Source organism: Phocoena phocoena, chromosome 14 (genome assembly GCF_963924675.1).
Source record: "Phocoena phocoena chromosome 14, mPhoPho1.1, whole genome shotgun sequence".
NCBI classification, from domain to species: domain Eukaryota; kingdom Metazoa; phylum Chordata; class Mammalia; order Artiodactyla; family Phocoenidae; genus Phocoena; species Phocoena phocoena.
In genome coordinates, this window is record NC_089232.1 from 8788609 (window position 1) to 8814047 (window position 25439).

The window sequence follows — 25439 nt, forward strand, 5'->3', positions numbered from 1 at the left end:
TCTGCCCTTCTGGGCCCAGAGGAAGGAGGGTCCTTGCTGTAAGCAACGCCCCCTCAGCTCAGGGCCTCCCAGTAGATTCCAGCCCAGGACCACCTTGCCTGGGTCTCGGCCTCCTACCCCAGCCAGAGGGGCCAGGTGACCAGGCAGGGAATACTAGACCAGTGTGGGCCGGAGGCCTGAGCTGTCCCCCTTCTCACAGCCCAGCTGGTGCAGGGGAGAGAAACTGAGCTGGGCTCAGCCAGACTGGAGGTCCTGGGAGGGAGCTGAGGACACAGGAGGAAAAGCTGGGGCGTAGGGGCCGGCAGGCAGGAGCTCAGACACACGCAGCCTCGGCCGCAGGGTCCGCGGCCTTGCTTGCCAAGCTGTAGTAGTAGGTGCGCATGCGCTGCTCCACGGTCAGGAAGTCCGGACGGTCCTCCCACCTGTGAGGGGTCGGGGAGATCCAGACTGCTGACCACACCCCCAGAACCCAACTTCAGCTGGTGGGTGGACATGCACGGGGCTCAGGAAGCAGTGGGCCTGGGGTGGGGGGCGGGTATCGGGTAATGGAGGCGTCTCCTGGGTGTGAGAGGACCGCAGTTCCGGGGTTGCCATATCGCCTAGTTGAAGAGCTGACATCCAGGATGCAGGGGAACCATATACTGAGTGTTGACTGGCGAAGACTTAGGGAAGGGAGCTCCCTGAGTGTAGGGGTGACAACTGTTGACCACGGGGAGCTGGGATGTTGAATGTTGATGTACTGAGCATGTGTATTTGGCCAGGGTATTTGGGTGCTGGGTATGGGCTCACACGGATGCAAGTATGCTGCCCGCAAAGGAGAGGAACATTGGCGTATGGAGGATGGGTTCAGCTAGTGGAGAGTCAGGGTATTAATGGTATGCGTGTGGAATATCCGTGTATTGCGTTGGGGTGTTAGATGCTAGCCTCTTTGGGTACTGGGGTGTTGCCGTATTGTTTCTTGATAGAGGCTGAGTTAATACTTGGGGGAGAAGGGATGGGCTGATCATTTCTTATTCATTTATCATAAGTAGGGTGTGTATTTAGTGGAGTGCTTGGGTGTTTGGGTATCAGTGTGGAAGGTGTTGGCCGGTGGAATAATGGATGCTGGGGCAGGAAAGGTATCAAATATTGGAATGCCCGTGCATTGCAGGATTAGTGTAGGGTAATAGCTTGTTTGGGTGCATGTTGCCTGTTGTGTGATGGGAAGGGGAAGTATTGATGGTGTTAGGAGTTGGCGTGTTCAAGCACCGGGCTTCGAGCAGACAGAGGTGGGAGGGCACTGAGTATCTGGGTGCTTTGGTGTTGGCCTGAATGGGTAATTAGGTGGTGAATGTTGGCTGATGGGAAACAGGAATTATATAATGGAGTATCATCCCATGCCCTGAGTATTAGTATCATAGTTTGGGTAACAGTACTGACTTGTCTGAGTGTTGCAGGATCATTTGAGCATTGGCTGGTGGGAGACTGAGGTTTTAGATGCTGGAGCAGTGGGTGTCCGCAGGTAGGGTGCTGGGGTGCTGGGCCAGTGGAGCATTGTAGGGTCAGTCTGTTGGAGAGCTGAGCATACATGCAGGGGGAATAAAGGTACCGAGGGTTGGAAAGGCCATGAATTGGGTGAGTCTCTGGGTGGGATGAGTTAGTCGGACTATTGGTCACCACGACCTCCTGCCCCAGGCCTGGGTGTCAGTTCAGCCAGGTACCCAACCAGGTACCCTCCTGCCCGCTGGCACTCACTTGTAGGTCCAGCAGTCGCTCATGAGCTTGTACATTTCGGGCGGACACTCTGGGGGGCACTCCATCCGCTTGCCCTGCTCGATGAAGGCCATGACCTCGGGGCCCTTCATCTTCTGCTCAAGCCAGAGCCAAGTACGCATGTGAGTAACCAGGGCCCCTCCCCCCCGGCCCCTCTCCCCACCCAGCTGTCCGCCCGCCTCTGCCCCACACCTGCCTTGTAGGGCTTCTGGCCATAGGAGAAGGCTTCCCACATGGTGACCCCGTAGCCCCAGACGTCACTGCGGCTGGAGAACTTGCGGAAGTTGATGCACTCAGGCGCGTACCACTTGAGCGGCCACTTCCCCGCCGAGCGAGCCTGGAGGGTGGGAGATGCTGCCGGGACAGGGCTCGGGGACCCTCCACACCACCGCCTCCTCCACCTGGGCACCCCAGGGCCGGGGGCTCACGGTGTAGTAGCTGTCATCAGCACCCAGTGCCTTGGAGAGACCAAAGTCGCTGATCTTGGCGTAGTGCCGGTTGACCAGAAGGACGTTGCGGGCCGCCAGGTCACGGTGCACAAAGTTCTTCTCCTCCAGGTACTTCATGCCCATGGACACCTGGTGCAGCAGCTCCGCCACATTGCTGACGGGGATCTCCTCCCTGGGGTGCAGGGGAAGGCAGGGGCAAAGCCCACTTCTCTGACCCAGCTGAGCCTCTGTTCAACAGGTGCTTATTGGGCACCTGCTGTGTGCCAGGCATGGGGCGGGGGGACACAGCGTGAGCACAACAGGCACAAACCTCTACCCTCATCCAGGCTCGAGGCCTTAAATTTCATCCACATACTGGGATTCCCAGACTTCACTCATTTACCTGCGTCCTCTGTGTGCCCTCAGGGGTCTCACGGGCATCTCAAAGATAATAAAGACAAAGCCAAGTTCCTGATTGTACAAACACATGCATGCACGCACACACACACTCCTCTCTCTCCATCTTTTCATTTACTCAGAAGCACTGGCCTTGCCCTCAGCTCCTTTTCCTCACACCCAATATCCAATCCATCAGCAAACCCTGGCAGCCCTGACTTCAAAATCCCTCCAGAATCCCCCTACTCCTCTCCACGTCTGCTTCTGCCACCCTGACCCAGCCATCATCATGGCCAGCCTGGACCAGAACAGCCACCTCTGCCCTCACCCGGCACGGTCTGTCCTTCCCACACTGGAGTCAGGTCCTGCCCCTCCTTGGCTCACGGCGTCCAGGGCTCCTACCTCACTCAGGGTAAATGTCCAAGTCCTCCCCACGGCCCACGAGGCCCTGCACCATCTGCCTCATCACCTCCCTGCCCACGTCAGCTCCCCACCCCCCTGCACTCACTCTGCTTCAGCCTCGGGGCCCTACTCACAGTTCCTCTACCACACCAGGCACCTCAGGACCTTTGCACCGGCTGTGCCCTCTGTCTGGACCACTCTTCCCCCAGAGCTGCACTTGGCTGCCTCACCTTCTCACTTCTCACCTCCTACCCTGACACTCCCAACCCCCCTTTCCATAGTACTTACCTTCCAACATACTCTATACTTTATGGTACTATAAAATACAGGGCAAAATACAGGGCAGAGAACTTTGTCTCTTTGTTCGCTGATAATCCCAAGTGCTGGTAATGGTCCCTGTCACAGAGAAATTGCCCAATGAACACCCATGGGATAACTGAGTACATGAACTGGGACCCGTGAAGGCACGCACTCCAGCAAGAGCTCAGGTTCAAGGTCATGTGCCTCGTGTCGTGAGGGTAAGAGTTTGAGGCACGAGGGAACACAAACGAAACCAATTTCTTTGGGTTAGAGATGGGCCAGTTTTTTCTCTACAGGGCCTGAGAGTAAATACTTCAGCCTTTGCTGGACACATATGGTCTCTGCCACATAGTCCTCTTTGTTTTTTCCATAGACCTTTAAAAATGCGAAAGCAGGGCTTCCCTGGTGGCGCAGTGGTTGGGAGTCCGCCTGCCGATGCAGGGGACGCGGGTTCGTGCCCCGGTCCGGGAGGATCCCACGTGCCGCGGAGCGGCTGGGCCCGTGAGCCATGGCCGCTGGGCCTGCGCGTCCGGAGCCTGTGCTCCGCAGCGGGAGAGGCCACAGCAGTGAGAAGCCCGCGTACCGCAAAAAAAAAAAAAAAAAAAAAAAAAAAGTATAAAAAAAAAAAAAAAATGCGAAAGCAGGCTGTACAAGACAAGCCTGGCTGCAGTTTCCCAACCCTGCTTCAGGTTGAAGACCATCAACCGTCGGCAACTTCCCGTGCGTCATGAACTGGCCGACAGAACAGAGGTGGCAGTTGTGACAGAGCTGATACTTACAAAGCTCCTATAAGCAACGCCAGGCACCGTTCTGAGCACTTTCTATGGATAGACATCAACTCATTTGACCCTCACAAGAGCCCCTGGACGTAAATACTGTGCATCCCCGTGGTACAAATGAGGAGACTGAGGCACAGATGAATTAAGAAACCCACCTGGGGTCACACCAGTTAGTGGCAGAGCCGAAAGTCAAACCTGGGGTCAGATCTGTCATGGGCGTGAGTGTGGGCAGCAGCTGTAAGTGTGTCTATAAACGTGGGGAAATGAGTGTGGAACACACCCGTGGGTGGACAGGATCATTCCCGCCCACGCCCCCAGCCCCAAACACCTGGCCGGCCCAGAGGCTCACTTCTTCCCAAGCAGGAACTTGTGCAGTGGCCCGCCGCCCGCCATCTCCATCACCAGCATGAGGGCCTCGGCCTGGCAGACGCCGATGAGCCGCACGATGTAGGGGTTGTCCAGCTGGTGCATGATCTGTGCCTCCCGCATCATCTCATCCTTGTCCGCCTTCTCTGTGTTCTGTTTCAACACCTTGATGGCCACGTCGATCTGCTTCCTGCCGTGACGCACAGAGGGACACGTGTGAGCTGGCCCGGGCTTGACCTGGCCCCCTCATCCCAACCCGACCTGCCTCTCCTCTCCCTGGACTTGTGTAGTAGATGCTGTGGTTTGCCGCCCAGTCCTCCCTGCAGCTCACAGCTCACAGCTCACAGCCAAGCCCCTCCCAGGAACTGCCCCTTGCTGAAAAGAACCGGCTCAAAGTGTCACCCTCCCCAGGGGCAGCCTGTACCAAGTGACCAGCCTATATCGAATGACCAGCCGGTGGAGTGGACGAGGGGGACTCTGTTGCATCTGCAGCTCTGCCCCAGACCTGCCCCTCCCACTCCCTCTCGGGTGCTGCCCTGGGCTCCCCCAGGTAACCCCGCCTAGCAGGCAATTTCCTGTCCCAGCGTCTGTTTCCCAGGCAACCTGAAGTCACATCCTGGCTCCAACCCCCACGGCCTTGGGAGGCAGCGCCCCCTCTGCCCCTCCCACAGCGGTTCCCCAGCCAAGGCTGGGCAGCCTACTTGCGCATGCGGTAGACGCCCTGGCGAACAGAGCCAAAGTTGCCGCAGCCAAGTTCTATGTCAGCCATGAGGAGGTTCTCGCGCTTCAGGAAGAGCTTCTTGTTTTTGAGCTCCTCGGGGTCGCTGTAGGGGCTCTCGTACACGCTGGTGTCCATGGGCATTGGTCGCGGCTTCTCTGAGGACGCTAGGCATGCTGGGCACACACACAGGCGTGTGCTCCCAAGTCAGGAGCAGGGAGAGGGATGGGGACTGAGCAGGCAGGGCAGCCTCGGTGCCCACCAGGCACATGCGCCGCAAGGCACAGGGTGCACCGTCCAGAGCATGCACGGGCACACGTGTGTGTTCATGTGCGTGTGTGCATTTGTGTGCACTCCTGGTCCCATCTGTGGGTGAGCTGGGAAGCCACGTCCAAGAGGACTCGAGTGTGCACACACACGCGTCCTCACGCACGACACCCACGTACACTCTCACCCATGTCTCGGTGTGTGATGGGGGTCCAAAGGCGTGTCTGCACAAGTAACCAATATAGTGCCAGCTGAAGCGTGCACACCTATGGGTGTGCGTGCACTGACACGTGAGCACCCGTGTCACGCCTGCCCAGGTCTGCGTAGGCACCACGCAGCCATGTGTACAAGGGCTGCAGCTGAGCCTCTCTGTGCACAGGCAGCCGTGTATGTTCTCTGCACACACGTGCACAGGCTTACATCCACACACGAGACACACGAGCATCTGCCACAGTGCCTTTTAGGGACCTGGGCTCTGGAGCCTGACTCCACCACCGCCTAGCTGCGGGACATGACTGTTCCCGGCCCTCCTTTCTCTTCTGTAAAATGAGAATAATTACCATGACCGCCTCATGTGGCTTGTCGGGAGGATTCAGCAAAGCTCATACACTCAGTGAGCTTGGGGCACGACTGGCAGATAGTAGGTGCTAAACAGATGTGTGTCTGTACCCGGGCTGGCCCAGGCACGGCCAGGTCTACTCCCCTGCATGTCAGCATGCCCCCCGGGTACATGCTCACAGGCGGGCATGATGCATGTGCCCACGTGGACACCTGCAGGCACAGTGCATGCACAGGGCAACCAGGCCCACCGCCCCAGGTCAGGGCTGGCACATGTCCCTCCCCTGACACACCCCAGGGCCCAGCCAGGACCCTGCTCTTGGTCTGACACGAACCCCTACACGCCTCCATCTCTGCCGACTCACCTGGTTCAGGGGTGTATCCATCTGAGTTGAGCGTGTCGATCCGTCTCTGAGGCTAAAGGTCATGGGGTCAGCAAGGGTCAGCAGGGCCAGAGCTGGGGGCATCCAGCCCCTCTCATGAGACCCACATCGTCTGAGGACTCCCAGAGATGGTGCTGGGGGTACCCTCTTCTGTTCCACGGCAGCCCCACTCTCCCCCCATCTCCTGCCCGGAGCCCCACCCTGGGAACAGGACCCATTGCCCACCCAGCTCCATCCCCAAGGCCCCAAGTCTACGGGGCTGCTGACTCACCTGGGTGAATGTGGATGGGTGGGCGGGGAGTGTGGGAGCAGCGGCCTCTGGGGGAGCAGAAGGGACAGTGAGGGGGTGGGGGCCGGGGTCTCCCGCTCACCCCTGTGCCCCGCTGCCCCGCTCACCTGAGCTGGCGCTGTTGTTGGGACAGGCCTCCTTTAGGCAGTAGATGAGCCCGTCAGCCTTCAGCTTCAGGTACTCCACCAGCTGCAGGAAGGAGCGTCAGGGCCGGGGCTCCCCTCCTCCCCAGGAGCCTGATCACCCCGCCACAGCCTCTCCCCACAACAGGGTGTGTGGGCGGCCTACCTGCCAGAGCGTGTCAAACTTGGTCCCCTCGGGAATACAGTATTTGCCCGCCTTGTCCTGGCTGATGAGGTAGTGGTACACAGTCTTCCCATAGATCAGAGACAGTGCATAGGTGCCCTGCTCCTTCCGGGGTCTCAGCCTGGCGGGGGATGGAGGGGGTGTCACCCCTACAACCACACGGGCCCCCTCCCCCGTGGTGCCCTCCTACTTAGGCCCCAGTTCCCACACACACGCCCTATGGGCTCTGCACCCCAGAGCCTCATGGAGAAGTGGCAGGGGCTGCGGGAGCTGAGGTCAGGCCCCACTCAACCTCCAGACCTACTGGTAACAGGCCGTGCGTGGGGCTGGCGGAGGGGGTGCCGGGGTGAGCAGAGAGGTGAATGGCCATGTTCACAGTCATCCAAGGGCAGGTATGTGGCCATCCACAGGGGAATACTGGGCCACCCATGGTGGACATTCAGCCCTGCAGGGCCTGATACTCAGGCACCCACAGCTGCACACTTGGCCATTCAGGGGGGAACACTTAGCCATACGCTGGGCGGCACCTGGTCCTCCATGGCTGAATACCAGACCACCCATGGTTGGACACTTGGCCACAGGTGTGGGGCGGGGAGGCACTTGGTGATTCCTGGAGGGATATTTTTTCATCTATGGTGGACACAGAGCCACTCACGGGGGACACACAGACTTAAGACCATTCTCTTGGGGAGACAAAGCTGTTTCTATACATAGAATGATAAAGGCAAGTGCAAGTCCATGGCTAGATCACAGGGCACCTTCGTACACATCAGGACAAGTCACCTTGCCATCACAGGAGACCCACCAGTTATCATAACAGATGACCTTTAACAGAATGAAACCCTTGATTGTCCTCTTCTGGAAATTTGCCAAAACAAATAAATCTTCCATGTCTATCGATCAGAATTAAGCCCCTAAAAGATGGTGCCTTCATGCAGTAAGAACCTGTCCAACCACACACACACATGCACACACACACACACACACACAGACCAATTTAGGGCCACCTGCACCCTCCCATCCTATTGTAAAACTAGTCAGCATCTCCCACAAAATAGTTTTGTCTTGAGTTCCCAGCACAAGTTTCTATTCCAGGGTTAAGTGTAGATTTCTAATGGACGAGGGAGGGGCAGCTATTTCTGGAGGTGGTCTCAGGCTCTGTGGACACTGTAGACAACAGACCAATAATCTAGGGGATTGAACTAAGTTACACAAGAGCTGGCTGGGAGCGCACAGCAGGAAATAGCCATGGGATGACCCACAGGTGGGCACCATCAGAGTGTAAACTCTCAGGGCTTGGGCCCTGCCCATGGATATTAATTCACTGGACAAATATTTACTAAGTGTTGACCACATGCCAGGCATTATTCTAAAGGCAGGAGTACAGTGGTGAACAAGACAGACACGAGCCCACCTTGCAACCCTTCCTTAGGCCAAAGAGACAGAGAAATGTCCCTTAAATCTCCATGGCAAAACATGAGTGAGGGATGGAGGGGTGGCTGTGAATATCCCATTCACTGCCGGACAGCAAGTTCCCCAAAGAACAATGCAGTGAAGGCTGACATAGTGACCAGGGCAGCCTACCTGGACATGTGGAGAGATAGGAAACAGGGTGGGGAGCAATGGGGGAGCACCAAAGGCAAGGAAGAGAATCCCACAACAAACTAAGAAATGCAAATGTCCCACAGAAAGGAAGGAGCTTCCATAACTAGACTGGTGGGCTGGTCTGGAGGTGATTGTCTCTAACTACTAGTTCTCTTCTTTTGAGAAGTGAAAATACTTCATAAGGTCAAAACCTTAAGTTTTGAACTGACAACAAAAACTCAATGCCCAGAGGGCAGAGAGCAGAAGCAAGAAGAACTACAATTCTGCGGCCTGTGGAATGAAAACCACATTCAAAGAAAGACAGACAAGATGAAAAGGCAGAGGACTATGTACCAGATGAAGGAACAAGATAAAACCCCAAAAAACAACTAAATGAAGTGGAGAAGACAGGCAACCTTCCAGAAAAAGAATTCAGAATAATGATAGTGAAGATGATCCAGAACCTCAAAAAAAGAATGGAGGCAAAGATCGCGAAGATGCAAGAAATGTTTAACAAAGATCTAGAAGAATTAAAGAACAAACAAACAGAGATGAACAATACAATAACTGAAATGAAAAATACACTAGACGGAATCAATAGCAGAATAACTGAGACAGAAGAATGGATAAGTGACCTGGAAGACAGAATGGTGGAATTCACTGCCACAAAACAGAATAAAGAAAAAAGAATGAAAAGAAATAAAGATAGCCTAAGAGACCTCTGGGACAACATTAAATGCAACAACATTTGCATTATAGGGGTCCCACAAGGAGAAGAGAGAGAGAAAGGACCCGAGAAAATATTTGAAGAGATTATAGTCGAAAACTTCCCTAACGTGGGAAACGAAATAGCCACCTAAGTCCAGGAAGCGCAGAGAGTCCCAGGCAGGATAAACCCAAGGAGAAACATGCTGAGACAGATAGCAATCAAACTGACAAAAATTAAAGACAAAGAAAAATTATTGAAAGCAGCAAGGGAAAAATGACAAATAACATACAAGGGAACTCCCATAAGGTTAACAGCTGATTTCTCAGCAGAAACTCTACAAGCCAGAAGGGAGTGGCATTATATATTTAAAGTGATGAAAGGCAAGAACCTGTTACAGCCAAGATTACTCTACCCAGCAAGGATCTCATTCAGATTCGACAGAGAAATCAAAAGCTTTACAGGCAAGCAAAAACTAAGAGAATTAGGCACCACCAAACCAGCTCCACAACAAATTCTAAAGGAACTTCTCTAAGTGGGAAACACAAGAGAAGAAAAGGACCTACAAAAACAAACCCGAAACAATTAAGAAAATGGTAACAGGAACATACATATCAATAATTACCTTAAAGGTGAATGGATTAAATGCTTCAACCAAAAGACACAGGCTCACTGAATGGATACAAAAGACAAGACCCATATATATGCTGTCTACAAGTGACCCACTTCAGACCCAGGAACACATACAGACTGAAAGTGAGGGGATGGAAAAAGATATTCCATGCAAACAGAAATCAAAAGAAAGCTGGAGTACCAATCCTCATATCAGATAAAATAACCTTTAACATAAAGAATGTTATAAGAGACAAGGCAAGACACTACATAATGAAGGCATCAATCCAAGAAGAAGATATAACAATTATAAATACATACGCACCCAACATAGGAGCACCTCAATACATAAGGCAATTGCTAACAGCTATAAAAGAGGAAATCAACAGTAACATAATAATAGTGGGGGACTTTAACACCTCACTTACACCAATGGACAGATCATCCAGACAGAAAATTAATAAGGAAACACAAGCTTTAAATGACACAATAGACCAGATAGATTTAATTGATATTTATAGGACACTCCATCCAAAAACAGCTGATTACACTTTCTTCCTAAGTGCACATAGAACATTCTCCAGGATAGATCACATCTTGGGTCACAAACCAAGCCTCAGTAAATTTAAGAAAATTGAAATCACATCAAGCATCTTTTCTGACCACAACACTATGAGATTAGAAATCAATTACAGGGGAAAAAACGTAAAAAATACAAACACATAGAGGCTAAACAATACGTTACTAAATAACCAGAGATCACTGAAGAAATCAAAGAGGAAATAAAAAAATACCTAGAGACAAATGACAATGAAAACACGATGATCCAACACCTATGGGATGCAGCAAAAGCAATTCTAAGAGGGAAGTTTATAGCAATACAAGCCTACCTCAAGAAACAAGAACAATCTCAAATAAACAATCTAACCTTACACCTAAAGGAACTAGAGAAAGAAGAACAAACAAAACCCAAAGTTAGCAGAAGGAAAGAAATCATAAGGATCAGAGCTGAAATAAGTGAAATAGAATCAAAAAAACAATAGCAAAGATCAATAAAACTAAAAGCTGGTTCTTTGAGAAGATAAACAAAATTGATAAACCTTTAGCCAGACTCATCAAGAAAAAGAGGGAGGGCCTCCCTGGTGGCGCAGTGGTTGAGTCCGCCTGCCGATGCGGGGGACACGGGTTTGTGCCCCAGTCCGGGAGGATCCCACATGCCGGGGAGCGGCTGGGCCCGTGGGCCATGGCCACTGGGCCTGCGTGTTCGGGGCCTGTGCTCCGCAACGGGAGAGGCTGCAGCAGTGGGAGGCCCATGTACCGCAAAAAAAAAAAGAAAAAAGAAAAAGAGGGAGAGGACTCAAATCAATAAAGTTAGAAATGAAAAAGGAGAAGTTACAACAGACACTGCAGAAATACAAAGCATCCTAAGAGACTACTACAAGCAACTCTATGCCAATAAAATGGACAACCTGGAAGAAATGGACAAATTCTTAGAAAGGTATAACCTTCCAAGACTGAAGCAGGAAGAAATAGAAAATATGAACAGACCAATCAAGTAATGAAATTCAAACTGTGATTAAAAATCTTCCAACAAACGAAAGTCCAGGACCAGATGGCTTCACAGGTGAACTCTATCAAACATTTACAGAAGAGCTAACACAAATCCTTCTCAAACTCTTCCAAAAACTGCAGAGGAAGGAACACTCCCAGACTCATTCTATGAGGTCACCATCACCCTGATACCAAAACCAGACGAAGATAGTACAAAAAAAGAAAATTAAAGACCAATATCACTGATGAATACAGATACAAAAATCCTGAACAAAATACTAGCAAACAGAATGCAAAAACACATTAAAAGAATCATATACCATGATCAAGTGGGATTTATCCCAGGGACTCAAGGATTCTTCAATATATGCAAATCAATCAATGTGATAGACCATATTAACCAACTGAAGGATAAAAACCATATGATCATCTCAATAGATGCAGAAAAAGCTTTTGACAAAATTCAACTCCCATTTATGATAAAAACTCTCCAGAAAGTGGGCACAGAGGTAACCTACCTCAACATAATGAAGGCCATATATGACAAACCCACAGCAAACATCATTCTCAATGGTGAAAAACTGAAAGCATTTCCTCTAAGATCAGGAACAAGGCAAGGATGTCCACTCTCACCGCTATTATTCAACATAGTTTTGGAAGTCCTAGCCACAGTAATCAGAGAAGAAAAAGAAATAAAAGGAATACAAATTGGAAACGAAGAAGTAAAACTGTCACTGTTTGCAGATGACATGATACTATACATAGAGAATCCTAAAGGTGCCACCAGCAAACTACTAGAGCTAAACAATGAATTTGCTAAGGCTGCAGGATACAAAATTAATGCACAGAAATCATTTGCATTCCTATACACTAACAACGAAAGATCAGAAAGAGAAATTAAGGGAACAATCGCATTCATCATTGCAACAAAAAGAATAAAATACCTAGGAATAAACCTACCTAAGGAGGTTAAAGACCTGTACTCAGAAAACTATAAGACACTGATGAAAGAAATCAAAGATGACACAAACAGATGGAGAGATATACCATGTTCTTGGATTGGAAGAATCAATATTGTGAAAATGACTATACTACCCAAAGCAATCTACAGATTCAATGCAATCCCTATCAAATTCCCAGTGGCATTTTTTACAGAACTAGAATAAAAAATATTAAAATTTGTATGGAGACACAAAAGACCCTGAATAGCCAAAGCAGCCTTGAGGGGAAAAAAATGGGGCTGGAGGAATCAGACTCCCTGACTTCCGACTATATTACAAAGCTACAGTAATCAAGACAATATGGTACTGGCACAAAACTGGAAATATAGATCAATGGAACAGGATAGAAAGCCCAGAGATAAACCCACGCACCTATTGTCAACTAGTCTATGACAAAGGAGGCAAGGATATACAATGGCAAAAAGACAGTCTCTTCAATAAGTGGTGCTGGGAAAACTGGACAGCTACATGGAAAAGAATGAAATTAGAACACTCCCTAACACCATACACAAAAATAAACTCAAAATGGATTGGAGACCCAAATGTAAGACTGGACACTATAAAACTCTTAGAGGAAAACATAGGAAGAACGCTCTTTGACATAAATCACAGCAAGATTTTTTTTGATCCACCTCCTAGAGTAATAGAAATAAAAACAAAAATAAACAAATGGGACCTAATGAAGCTTAAAAGCTTTTTCAAGTCAAAGGAAACTACAAACAAGATGAAAAGACAACCTTCAGAATGGGAGAAAATATTTGCAAACGAATCAATAGCAAAGGATTAATCTCCAAAATATATAAACAGCTCATGCAGCTCAATATTAAAAAACAAACAACCCAATCAAAAAATGGTCAGAAGACCTAAATAGACACTTCTCCAAAGAAGATATACAGATGGCCAAAAAGCACATGAAAAGCTGCTCAACATCACTAATTATTAGAGAAATGCAAATCAAACTACAATGAGGTAACACCTCACACCAGTTAGAATGGGCATCATCAGAAAAGTTACAAACAACAAATGCTGGAGAGGGTGTGGAGAAAAGGGAACCCTCTTGCACTGTTGGTGGGAATGTAAACTGATACAGTCACTATGGAGAACAGTATGGAGGTTCCTTAAAACACTAAAAATAGAATTACCGTATGACCCAGCAATCCCACTACTGGGCATATACCCAGAGAAAACCATAATTCAAAAAGACACATACTCCCTAATGTTCATTGCAGCACTATTTACAATAGCCAGGTCACGGAAGCAACCTAAATGCCTATCGACAGAAGAATGGATAAGGAAGATGTGGTACATATATACAATGGAATATTACTCAGCCATAAAAAGGAACAAAAGTGGGCCATTTGTAGAGACGTGGATGGACCCAGAGACTGTCATACAGAGTGAAGTAAGTCAGAAAGAGAAGAACAAATATCGTATATTAACACATATACGTGGAACCTAGAAAAATAGTACAGATGAACCGGTTTGCAAGGCAGAAATAGAGACACAGATGTAGAGAACAAACGTATGGACACCAAGGGGGGAAAGTGGGGGAGGGGGTGGGATGAACTGGGAGATTGGGATTGACATGTATACACTAATATGTATAAAATAGATAACTAATAAGAACCTGCTGTATAAAAAATAAATAAAATAAAATTCAAAAAAATAAAAAAACTCAATGCTCAGCCACTCATCAGCAAACGTGTGTGGAATATCGAAAAAAAACAGCACAATATTAGACCTTCCTTCCCATCAATAAGTGGAATCTAGTTCTGTATCTCCTGAGTCAGGGATTGAACATGTGACTTGCTTTGGTCAATAAGACATTAGCAAACAGGACACAAGGAGAGGCTGGAAAAGTGGTTGACACTGGGGTTTGCCTGCCCTTTCTCGCTTCTCCTGGCAGCCCTGCAACGACCATGGAAGTGAGTCCACACTAGCCTGCTGGAGAAGCCGTATGAAGGAGAATCAAGGCATCCCAGGCTGCCATCTGCCAGACATGTGAGTGAGGCCATCCCAGACCATCAAGGCCCAGTCAATCCTTCAGCTGACTGCGGCCACACAACTGAGCTCAAAAGAAACCAGCTGAATAACCACCCAGCTGAACTAAGCCCAAATAGCCAACCCATTGAATCAAGGCTGAATAAATGAATGTTATTTTAAGCTACAACAGTTTAGGGTGGTTTGTTACAGCAAAGGCTAACTGATACACTGTCTTTGGAAAGAGACATGTGAGTTCACAAAAGAGCAGCCACCAATCCCACGTAGGCAAAGACTACTATACTGGTGTGGTCACCATATATATTTCAGTGTCACAAATTCTAATTTATTTACCAAAAAAACCACCAGGTCGTGGCAGTTCTTCATCCTTGTAGTTCAAGCCTGAACTTAAACTAGAGGTACAGGCTAAGAAATCAACTTGTATCTCCACTTTTTTTTTTTTTTTTTTGGCTATGCCATGAGACTTGTGGGATCTTAATTCCCCAACCAGGGATTAAACCTGCGACCCCTGCAATGGAAGCATGCAGTCCTAACCACTGGACTGCCAGGGAATTCCCTCCACTTTAAAAATAATATATAGAACCTGACAACAGTGAAAAAAATAAGAGCTACCATTTATTAAGATGCTCGTTCTAAATTCTTCACACATTTGTCATTTAATCTTCGCAGCATCCTCCACAAGATACCTACCTTGTCCTATTATTATCCACATTTTGCAGAGGAGGAAGCTGAGGCTCAAGAACACTACACCTCTTGCTTAAACTGCATAGTTGATTAGGGGTAGAGCCAGGATGCCAATCCATTTCTGACTCTCCAATTAATTGCTACATGGGACTGACACCCAGCCCAGCCACAGCAAGTTGCTTCTTCTCCGTGTGCCTCAGTTTCCTCACATGTAAAATGAAAACACAGAACTAACCCAGACTTTAGGGCTCCAAAGATGAGGTTCAGTATCAACCATGATCTCATATAACTGTAGGCATAATCTTTGGGGTAAATATGTTTTGGGGATTGTGAGAAGGGTTCAGCTTCACTAAAATTCCCAAAGGGGTCAGTGATCCATTAGGAAACAATTAACAATATGTTCTTGAAGGCCCTTTCCAGGGTTCAAGTGTCTTTTCAAGTTGAATCAACCAGTCCCACAGATGCTGCAATTATGCAGAAAGGAAGCGAGCTTTGACAGCAAACAGCATTAGGTATAATTCCAACCATTCATCAGCAGCTCTGAACGGTGGTCACTGGTAAGCATTCCAGGCCACAGTGGTGTGTCTTTCTATCACACCCACACCCTTGCCACAGAACCAGACCAGTCCTGGGCTTGTCCCAAGCATCGTGATGCATCAGGGATGTTCCTTCACCCCTGCCTCATGAGAGGTTCTGCGCCTACAGCTTTGACCTTCAGCCCCTAGCTACCCACATACAGAGAAAGCAGTTATTGACAACAGGAACCACAAGAAAAATCTACAGTGCTTCTGTCAGAAGCATGCCCTGCCTAATTTTCCAGGAGTCTGGTTCATGGTGGTGGCTTCTGGTCTCTTGACACTTCCCTGCATGAGCCACTGTCCCTCATAATGTCACTGCTCCAACTGCTTCTGAACCCCAGCATCAGCCCCAGTCTCTATACTGTACCCAGATCCTAGCTCCCTCAGTCTCAGCCTGCTGTGGCCAATGCTGGTCCTACCCACCTCTGAGACTTCAAGCCACCTCGATATCCAAAGCACCTACAGCCGCTGGCCCTGGTTCTCCAGAGACTCCTCTTATCCCAACAGACTGGTTAACTCCAAGCCTGTTATAAACTCTGCTGTGTTAATGGAGAAAGTTTGCAAACTTTTCCTTTGGGCAGTGGAATTGTTTGTCAAGCAACATCTTCCATAGAAACTTAAGATATGAAACACGTCAAAGCTGAGCTGGGGGGACTTCCCTGGTGGCGCAGTGATTAAGAATCCTCTTGCCAACGCAGGGGACACAGGTTCGAGCCCTGGTCCAGGAAGATCCCACATGCCGCAGAGCAACTAAGCCCGTGCTCCACAACTCCTGAGCCTGCGCTATAGAGCCCCCAAGCCACAACTACTGGAGCCTGCGTGCCACAACTACTGAAGCCCACGCACCTAGAGCCCATGCTCCACAACCAGAGAAGCCACCACAATGAGAAGCCCGTGCACCACAAGGAAGAGTAGCCCCTGCTCACCACCACTAGAGAAAGCCCGCACGCAGCAATGAAGACCCAGCACAGCCAAAAATTAATTAATTTTTTAAAAAGAAGCTGAGTTGGGATGGGGCTCAGAATCCCCCCCTACTCCACCCTCTACTCACTTCTTCCACCCCTTCCCCCCAGAATCTTTTGATATTGTCGGGGGCCTTAGGGAATCTGGGAGAAAGTTTTAAACCATTGGAATGGTGGAATCATTATCTCTATGAGTACGTGTGTTTGTGTGAGGTAGGAAGGAGAGATGGGGAAGGGAGGGGTGGGGAGGAAAGAAAAAGAAAGAAAAACCGAGACAAAAGAGAGGCAAAGACTGTGAGGTGATGAAAGGCTGAACTGGGGACATGAGATGAAACCAGAGAAGGGAACCTAGATTGTAAAAAGAAAGAAAAATGAAATTACATGTTACAAAGGAGAAAGCAGCTACAAGGAGAAAGAATTGGCTGCACCAACAGGAAAGGTGGAGAACCCCCCTTCGTTGTGTCCGGCTTGGAGAGAGCCCCTGGACACTCAGGTACCTGGGGTAACTTGTGCAAGAGCAAGTGAGATGTGAACGTGGGGAGATGTGTGACCAATGGCCGAGAAGGTCTTAGTGAGCATCATGCTTGAGGGGGGGAGCGTGTAGCATCCTGATGAAGCAGGTGACAAGCATCTGGACAAGTACCGGCCATCACTAGGTACTAGAAGGTGGAGCCCTCTAGAAGGACCAGATGCAGGCTCTGCCTTCCAGTTCATAGTCCAAAAGGAAAGATGCCCCAAATGCCCACGTTTGAGACGCCCATCACCCTCATTATGGCCTCCTTGTTCTAATCCTCTGATAGACTGTTTGCAAAACTGGCTGCCTTAATTATTCTCCCTTGGGTAGTCCCTTCCCCACAGTGACTCTGGTCTGAGCCAAGTGGCTTGCTTTGGCCAAGAGGACATCAGTTACATTACACAAGCAGAGGCTTGAAAAGTGCTTGTGTATTGTAACTTGCCTTCTCTGACTGTTCTTGGGAACCCTGCAACCACCACCATGTGAACAAGTCCAGGCTAGCCTGCTCGATGATGACAGCACTGCAGCCTACTCATCCCTATCGCCCAGGTGACACTGAGCCAATAGCCAGAGCCATGGTCATCCCAACCTATTCAGTCCCAGCCCAGCTGACCTAAAGCAGAAGGACTACTCAGCTGACTCACAGAATCATGAGAAGTAATAAACTGTTGTTTTGAGTCAGTAAGTCTTGGGACAGCTTGTTACACAGCAAAAGCTAACTGATACAAATGCAAAGTTGAGTTTCCCTCTTAGAGAAAACAGACCTATCTTAATTTGTTCACAAGCCATCCTTGCAGCTGAGTATTATCTGTAACATGCAATTACAGCCTAAATTTACAGCCTAAATCTGTTAGGCAGGGTGAAAAAAAAATTATTTTATCAGCTGACAGTAGAGTCTTGTAGAGGGACCTGCATCTTGTGGGAGACCTGCAGGTAATCTGGTACACATGCTCAAACCTCACATGGGTGGGGGAGATCAAGGGAAAGGGGTCAGTTCCTCCAAGTGGGATGGCCCCAGGAGAGGGAACAGCCCAGCAGGGAGGTGGGTGAGAGCAAGGATTCAGCCAGGCAGGATGTCAGGCCAAGAAGCAACCATGAGAACAGAGACCCTTGAGAATTAACATCTCAAGGGGAGGATGCTAGACTTCCTGAGGTCACAGGAAAGAGACAGGCACCAAGTTTCTCCATATCTCAAGGCCTGAGTGGCCTCAGCTGACATCTGGATAACATCTGCTATACAACGAACCCATGTCCAGACCAGAAAGCAGCAGCCCCAGCAGGGGGCTTTAGACAGACTCTTTCATAATAACAAACTCACGAACAGCCACGTGGTTCAGCTGTGGCTCATGCTCAGGCAGAGATACGCACATTCACCCACTTGAAATAACCCTTAGTGCATTTTTAGTATATGCCAGATACTATACTATTGCTTTACACATATTAATTCCTGCGATCCCATAAGAGACCCTTGGGTAGGTACTACCATCATCCACTGTGCAGTTAGAGGAAGTTGCTTCAACGCTCTCCCAGCGCTCCTACCTCACTCAGGGTCAAAGCCAAAGTCACCTCCCTGCCTTCTCCCCCTCCCACTCCAGTCCTCACTTACTAAGCTCCAAGCACACTGGCCTCCTTGCTGATTCTGGAACATGCCAAGAACCTCCTCCTGGTCTGTGTTCTTGCCAGGAACACCTTCTCCCAGAGCACTCACAGCCCACTTCTCACCTCCTTCGGTTCTTTACGCAGAAGCCACCCGATTGGAGAGGCCTTTTCTGGCCACCTAAGCTCAACTTGGAGCCCCCCTCCCCAGCTCCATATATAGCACTTGCCACCATCTGACATACTCTATGTTTTAGCGATTCATCCTTCTTTGTCTACCTGCTCCACAAGGACGGGGATTTGTGTCTGTCCTGTGCACTGCCACGTCCTCAATGCCCGAAACAGTGCATGTGGTAACTGTTCAACAAATATTTGGTGAATGCAGGAGAGGAAATCCAAGTAGGCAGCTCCGATTGCTGCCCAGCGTTCCCAGATGGTAAGTAGCAGACGCTGGATTCCAACCCAAGCCGCCCAACTCTGAAGTCCTCACCACTGCTGCCCCTCTCGCATATCACGTCCCTGCGCACATTCAGAAAAGCACTACCCACTCACACTTGTGAGCGCAGGCACACCCCTCCCCGCCCACCTGCACACTGAGGTCTGCCCCAGCCTCACCACCCCACAGCCCCAGGCTCTAAGCCCCACATACAGGAACTTGCCGTCCGTCTGTGAGCCTGAGTAGAGTTTGCGCTCCGCCTCCTCGCGCGTCAGGCTTTTGTGGTACCAGGGCATCCGCTCGTGAGCCGTCGTGGCAATGAGCTTCTCCACCTGAGGGGCCTGGCTGATGATGGCCTGCTCCAGGGCCTCGCCCTAGGGAAGAACGGGAGGGTGGAGAAGACTTGTGTCTCCAAGTAGGCGGCCACAGGACACCTCTTCCATCTCCTGGACCCTCCCAATTGTCTCTTTCACATGAGACAGCCCACCCACCCAGGCGCACCTAGGGGGTGAGTCATTTAGGCTGTTAATGAAAGCCAAGCCCCCTCATCTCTATGGTCCCGCCCCAAGCCATCCAGGCCCTGCCCATCCAGGGCCACGGCCCAGGCCCCGCCTTCTAGCCGGCCCCAAGCTCCCCTCCAGCTTGAAGATCTGACACTGGTAATCGCGCCCCATGGTGCACTGCATGTTGTCGAAGACCACAACCCACCGCCCCTGCCGGCCAACCTACCCCAGAGCACCGCCCCCACCATCCTCTCAGGCCCCTCTCCCAGCCCAAGCTTCGCCTCCTCCGGACTCAGCGTGACCTCCACCTACCCCGACCTCCACTTTGCCATCTGCCTCTGACAAGCACCATGGCATCGCTCAGGCCCCTGACTCCGAGGCATCCTCCCAGGCCCGCCCCCAGTCAGGCCCCAACCCTCCAGCATCTAAAACGGGCGCAGCACAGCATAATACAGGCTAGCGAAGACCACCACTCTCCCCCAGTTCCATTGCTCCCTCGGCCCCAAGGGCCCGCCCTTCCCGGCCCCGCCTTCCCAAGGCCCGCCCCTCCGGCCACGCCCTCCCAAGACCCGCCCCTTCGGCCCCGCGCTCTCACCTCTAGTTTCCAAGTCTGGCGCACGTAGTCGCGCACCATGGCATCTCGTAGGCTGTCGAAGACCCCGGGCTGCGGCTCGAGCCCCGACGGCCGGTTGCACGGCTTGCGCAGGTTGCAGGGCAGCCCGTCTGGGTCGCGCGAATAGAACTCGCAGAGCTCAGCGGGGCCGCAGTGCGCTTTTCCGCCCGCAATAGCGTAGGTGCCGTTGAGCTGGCGCTCGATGGGGAAGTGGTGGAAGCGCACGTCGTGCACGAGCGAGAGCACATAGCCGCCCAGAGAGCGCAGGCAGTGGCGCAGCAGGAAGAGCCCGTCGGCCATGCCCGCCAGCTTCAGGTGCTCCTCGGCCTCGGCGCGCGAGATGCTGCCGTAGAAGAAGGGCAGGTGCGCCGCGGGGTCCGGCATCGCCGCCGCTGCCCTGAGCAGGGTACGGGCCCCTGCGCCTCTTCAGACTCTGTGAGTTCAGAGCGGGATTGGGGGCACGTCAGGGCCTCGGTTTCCCTTCCTGAACCCGTCCATTGTACCCAGAGATAGTAGGAGAGAGCCCGCATTAAAGGGCATCCGTGCGGCACACCTGAGCGTGCCGATCGTGCAGAGCCTGATTTGTGCCGGAGTCGACTTGGAAAGGGGGCCCAGCCTACGGGACTCAGACTGGGGAGTCCCAAACCAGCCTTTGACTTTTCAGACCTAGTACGGAGCGCCCCACTGGCCACGACACAACAGCACCTGGAACCTTCATCCACCTCCCAAACACGTGTTGAATTCTTACTGTGTTTCAGGATGGAGATATGGGTGAATAAGAGACATGATCCCTGCCCTCCTGAAGATAACAGTCTGAGGGAGAGGGGATGCAATAAACAAGGAGAGACAAAAATAATTACAGATTGAGGTCAGTGTTCTAAAGGAAATAAATAGAGTGAGATCAAGAGGGAAGAAGCCACTGTAGCTGGGATGGTCACATTCTTTGGGGAGGTAGCATTTGAGCTGAGATCCGGAGGAAAAGGAGGAGCCCACTTCTCAAAAAGCATGGAGGGGAGCACATCAGGCAGAAGGAACAGCAAGTGCCAGGGCCCGGAAGCTGGAACAACTTTGCTCATCAAAGGACCTTGACTCCATTAGCCTTCCCGACTCTTTCCTCTGACCCTTTCCCAGTAACCTTAGAAATTCCCCTTAGCCCTGCCCCCTCTGCCTTCATGAACGAGTGTCTAGAAAGCATAAGCTAATCTGAATACCCGTTAATAGGGGATTGGTTAAATACATTAGGATTTAACTCCAGTGTGAACTGCGATACAGTCATTAAACAAAATGAGGTTTGGAAAGTATGACCCTATATGGGGAGGAGGAAGTAAGGACATATAGATAAATAGATACCTGGTGAGGAAGATATCTAACCTGAAATTATCCACCTTCAACTTTCTAGGGTGATGGTGATGTCCATCACCCTAGAAGCATTGTGTTACACAGGTGTCTGAATTGCTCAAAATTCAGAGAGAACGTAAAATTAAATTAATGTGAAAACGAAAAAAAAATTCAGAAAATGTACCAACTTGAGTTGTTCATTTTATTGTATTTGGGCCCCTCAGTAAAAAAGGAACCATAAAATATTGAACCCTGGTCAGTGATCTGCGTGCAGAAATATCTAGGTGTGATGGGTAGTGATGACTGTAATTTACTTTGAAAGGCATCCAAAAAATAACGTTGATGGATGGATGGATAAGCAGATTGATAAAGGTGAGTCTTGCTATTCGCAGTATTTCTATAAAGTATTGGATTAGGAAGTACTGAGCCATTGCTTCTAGAAGAAATCCAGTGTCAGGTTCCTTGAAGCCTCTGGTCACAATATTTTCATCAACCGATCAGTACATAACCTTGTTTTATGTACTTCTGTTTAAAGACAACTTACATAATTATATTGTTGATTCATTAACATTGAGCTCTTGACCAGCAGCCCCGTAACTGTAAGCTTGCCCAACACATACTTTTTCTGTGAGGCACAGCCCAGCCTTCTTGCACTTAGGAACACTAGACAGCACCTCAGCACTGTCCTTGGGGGCCATTTAAACAGTGAAATCACCGACGTAAAGCACAAAAATGTGGCACTAAATAGACTGTGAGAAAGAGACTTGTTTACAGTATGAGCTGAATCGAGAAGGCAAAGCATCCCCTTGCTCAACCTCAAAGAACCAGCACATCGGTTGACTCAAATTTCACACCACTCTGCACACGCCCTCCAATGACCGTGAAAGCGCAGCGAGCATTGGTTTTGGTGGTTACAAAGAAATTTTAGCAAGTAGGCGAACTGGCAGATATGGAATCCAATACTAATGAGGATTAACCGTATGTGATAAAGCAAATATAGCAAAATGTCCATTGTAGAATCGAGGGGGTGGATAATTTGTACAACTAATTGTTCCTGTTTTCTGTGTATTTGTAAGTTTTTAGATAATGTTGAAAAAAATTATTTCCCCTTAACAGTTTCTGGTCGTTTCTCTACTGAGATGGGCCCACTTAAGGCCACCCAGGCATAGTTTTGCATTCAAGGAAGGCTCCTTGGGTACCCTTCTTACTTAAGCAATTGTAAGCAGGGGGTGCAAAGCAAGCTTTTGTGGATTGAGAAAGGCTGCCTTTCCCTGGGCGTTCAGGAACATGCAAGGATGGGCACTGGAGCCAAGAGGAAGATACTAGAGCGGGAATCGGGTGAGGTCTGAATCGGCGCAGCTGGAGGAGGGGCCGGAATCTGCGTTCTAACCAGATAGCGTCTAACGCTGGGGTTGGGAGAGCCAGGGCTGTGGGGGTCTTGGATGTCCCGATAGTTACAGGCAGGTGATTAATCGGGGACCTGGAGATGCAGGTCACCATCCCAGAAGAGTGTTTTAAAAGAGTCAGAAGGGCTCCTAGGTATTCATCCTAGAGAAATGGAAACTTACGTTCACACAAACACCTGCACAGGAATGTTTATAGCAGCTCTATTCACGACTGCCAAAATGTAGGAACAACTCAAATGTTTCCCAACAGATGAATAGATAAAGTGTGGTATATCCCTGCAGTGGGATACTACTCAGCCTGAAATGGAAGGAAATGCTGATACACACATGAATGAATCTCAAAGGCATCAGGTTAAGTGAAAGGGGCCAGACTCAGAAGGCTACAAACCATATGATTCCATTCAAAACTGTAGAACAGGGTGTGGAGAAAAGGGAACCCTCTTGCACTGTTGGTGGGAATGTAAATTGATACAGCCACTATGGAGAACAGTATGGAGGTTCCTTTAAAAAATGAAAAACAGAACTACCATATGACCCAGCAATCCCACTCCTGGGCGTATACCCAGAGAAAACCACAATTCAAAAAGACACATGCACCCCAATGTTCATTGCAGCACTATTTACAATAGCCAGGTCATGGAAGCAACCTAAATGCCCATCGACAGACAAATGGATAAAGAAGATGCAATGGAATATTACTCAGCCATAAAAAGGAAAAAAATTGGGTCATTTGTAGAGATGTGGACGGACCTAGAGACTGTCATACGGAGTGAAGTAAGTCAGAAAGAGAAAAGCAAATACCGTATATTAACACATATATGTGGAATCTAGAAAAATGGTACAGATGAACCAGTTTGCAGGGCAAAAATTGAGACACAGATGTAGAGAACAAACGTATGGACACCAAGGGGGGAAAGCGGGGGAGGGGGCAGTGCTGGTGGGATGAACTGGGAGATTGGGATTGACATGTATACACTAATATGTATACAATAGATAACTAATAAGAACCTGCTGTATACATAAATAAATAAATAACATAAAAGGAATAAAAACAAAACGAAACAAAAAACTGCAGGGCCACGCAGTGGCTGCCAGAGGCAGCAGGCCCAGTGGGGAGCAGGGGTGATGGGATGTGGATGGACTGCAAAGGGGTATGAGGGAATTCAGGGCAATAGCCTGTACCTTGACTGAGATCGCAGTTTCTCAGCTGTATGCATGTGTCAAATCTCACAGAATTTTTCACTAAAAGGGGTGAATTTTACTGTATGTAAATGATACCTTAATTTTTTTTTTAATTAAAAGGGGAGAAAGGGAGCTGGAAGGTATAGACACACCAGGCACTACAAATATTAACTGAAATAGGAAAGAGAGAGCTGTCTACACTCCTGCCTCACTTCCTTGATTCCCTCTGTCTCATCCGGCCTCACAGTCTGCTCCCCTCACCTCTACCAGGCTGCTCTCCAGCTGCAGGGAGCAAGATATCAGCACCTGATGGGCACCAGACAAGAACTTCGTGCCCTCTTCCAGGCTGGGTCCCCTGCGTGATGGACACTGTGACCCCCACACACACACTCTTGGGTCCTTCGCCAACCCCCTGGCTTGCCGCCTTCCTCTCTGACGGTTCCTGCTCTCTCTCTCCTTCTCCAACCCCCATCCCCTACTTGGGCCATCCCGTCTGTGGCTACCCACGCTGCCACTCCCACTTGTCTCATCCAGATCTCTCCCCTGAGGTCGGTTTGTGCCGCCATCACCTCCTTTGATCTCCACCTGCTGTGTCTATTAATAAAACCTGAGATCCAGATCGAACTCACACGGTGACTGTGGTCGGCTGAACCCCACAGTCTGTTTCCCGCATGAGCTGAAGCTCCGGGATCTGCAAGTTGCTTTTAGGCGATTCTTCCCCAAGGCCTCCGTTGCTCAAGAACCTACTGTGGCTCCCTCCTGCCTACATCATTGAATCAGACTAAATTCCTCGGCCCTCCCTCTGCTCCAGCCAGGCTGCACTGTGAACATTCCTTCAAATGCACTTCCGTGCAGTGTGCTCCACCGGATATACCCTCCCCACTTCTCTCCACTCCCCCAGGCCAGCCAGCCCTGCCTGGCAGACTCACAGCCCTGCTCCCCACAGGGTATCAGGACCTAAGGCAAGGCAGCGAAGAGAGGGTTCGTCCAGGGACCATGGGGAGGGGTGGGGGTAGTGAAGCTGGTCTCTGGGGCAGGAAGCTGTGGCAGGAAACTGTCAACAACACAGTTTGAGAAGCTCCACCCTGTGGTGGCCACAGGTGCAGCCTGGGTAGCCGGAGGCGGATTAGTGCAGAAGCAGGAGTGGGGAGAGGCTGCCTCTTGAGACCCAGTCCAGGGCCAGAAGCCATGATTGGCCATCTCGGACCTGAGTCCAAGGTGTCCCAGA

At 49.9% G+C, this 25439-nt stretch overlaps 1 protein-coding gene across 1 annotated transcript; it reads right to left on the reverse strand.

Moving 5' to 3' along the window:
• Window positions 1–313: 313 nt before the first annotated feature.
• Window positions 314–20669, reverse strand: ZAP70 (zeta chain of T cell receptor associated protein kinase 70). Its single transcript, XM_065891620.1, has 12 exons — window positions 20268–20669; window positions 19383–19543; window positions 6927–7065; window positions 6746–6827; window positions 6621–6667; window positions 6332–6383; window positions 5125–5317; window positions 4407–4613; window positions 2181–2373; window positions 1949–2089; window positions 1735–1847; window positions 314–422 (listed from the first exon to the last, which is right to left on the reverse strand). Exons 1-12 carry the CDS (start codon window positions 20667–20669, stop codon window positions 314–316), a joined length of 1839 nt encoding a protein of 612 aa, XP_065747692.1.
• Between the last annotated feature and the right edge of the window lie 4770 nt (window positions 20670–25439).

Excerpts from the sequence above, each read along its gene's own strand:
- ZAP70 (XM_065891620.1), bottom strand. The coding sequence starts at position 20,669 with ATGCCGGACCCCGCGGCGCACCTGCCCTTCTTCTACGGCAGCATCTCG. Across the intron at positions 19,544-20,267 it reads GCCAGACTTGGAAACTAGAG|GGCGAGGCCCTGGAGCAGGC; the intron begins GTGAGAGCGCGG and ends GTTCTTCCCTAG. Across the intron at positions 6,384-6,620 it reads ACCCATCCACATTCACCCAG|CCTCAGAGACGGATCGACAC; the intron begins GTGAGTCAGCAG and ends CATGACCTTTAG.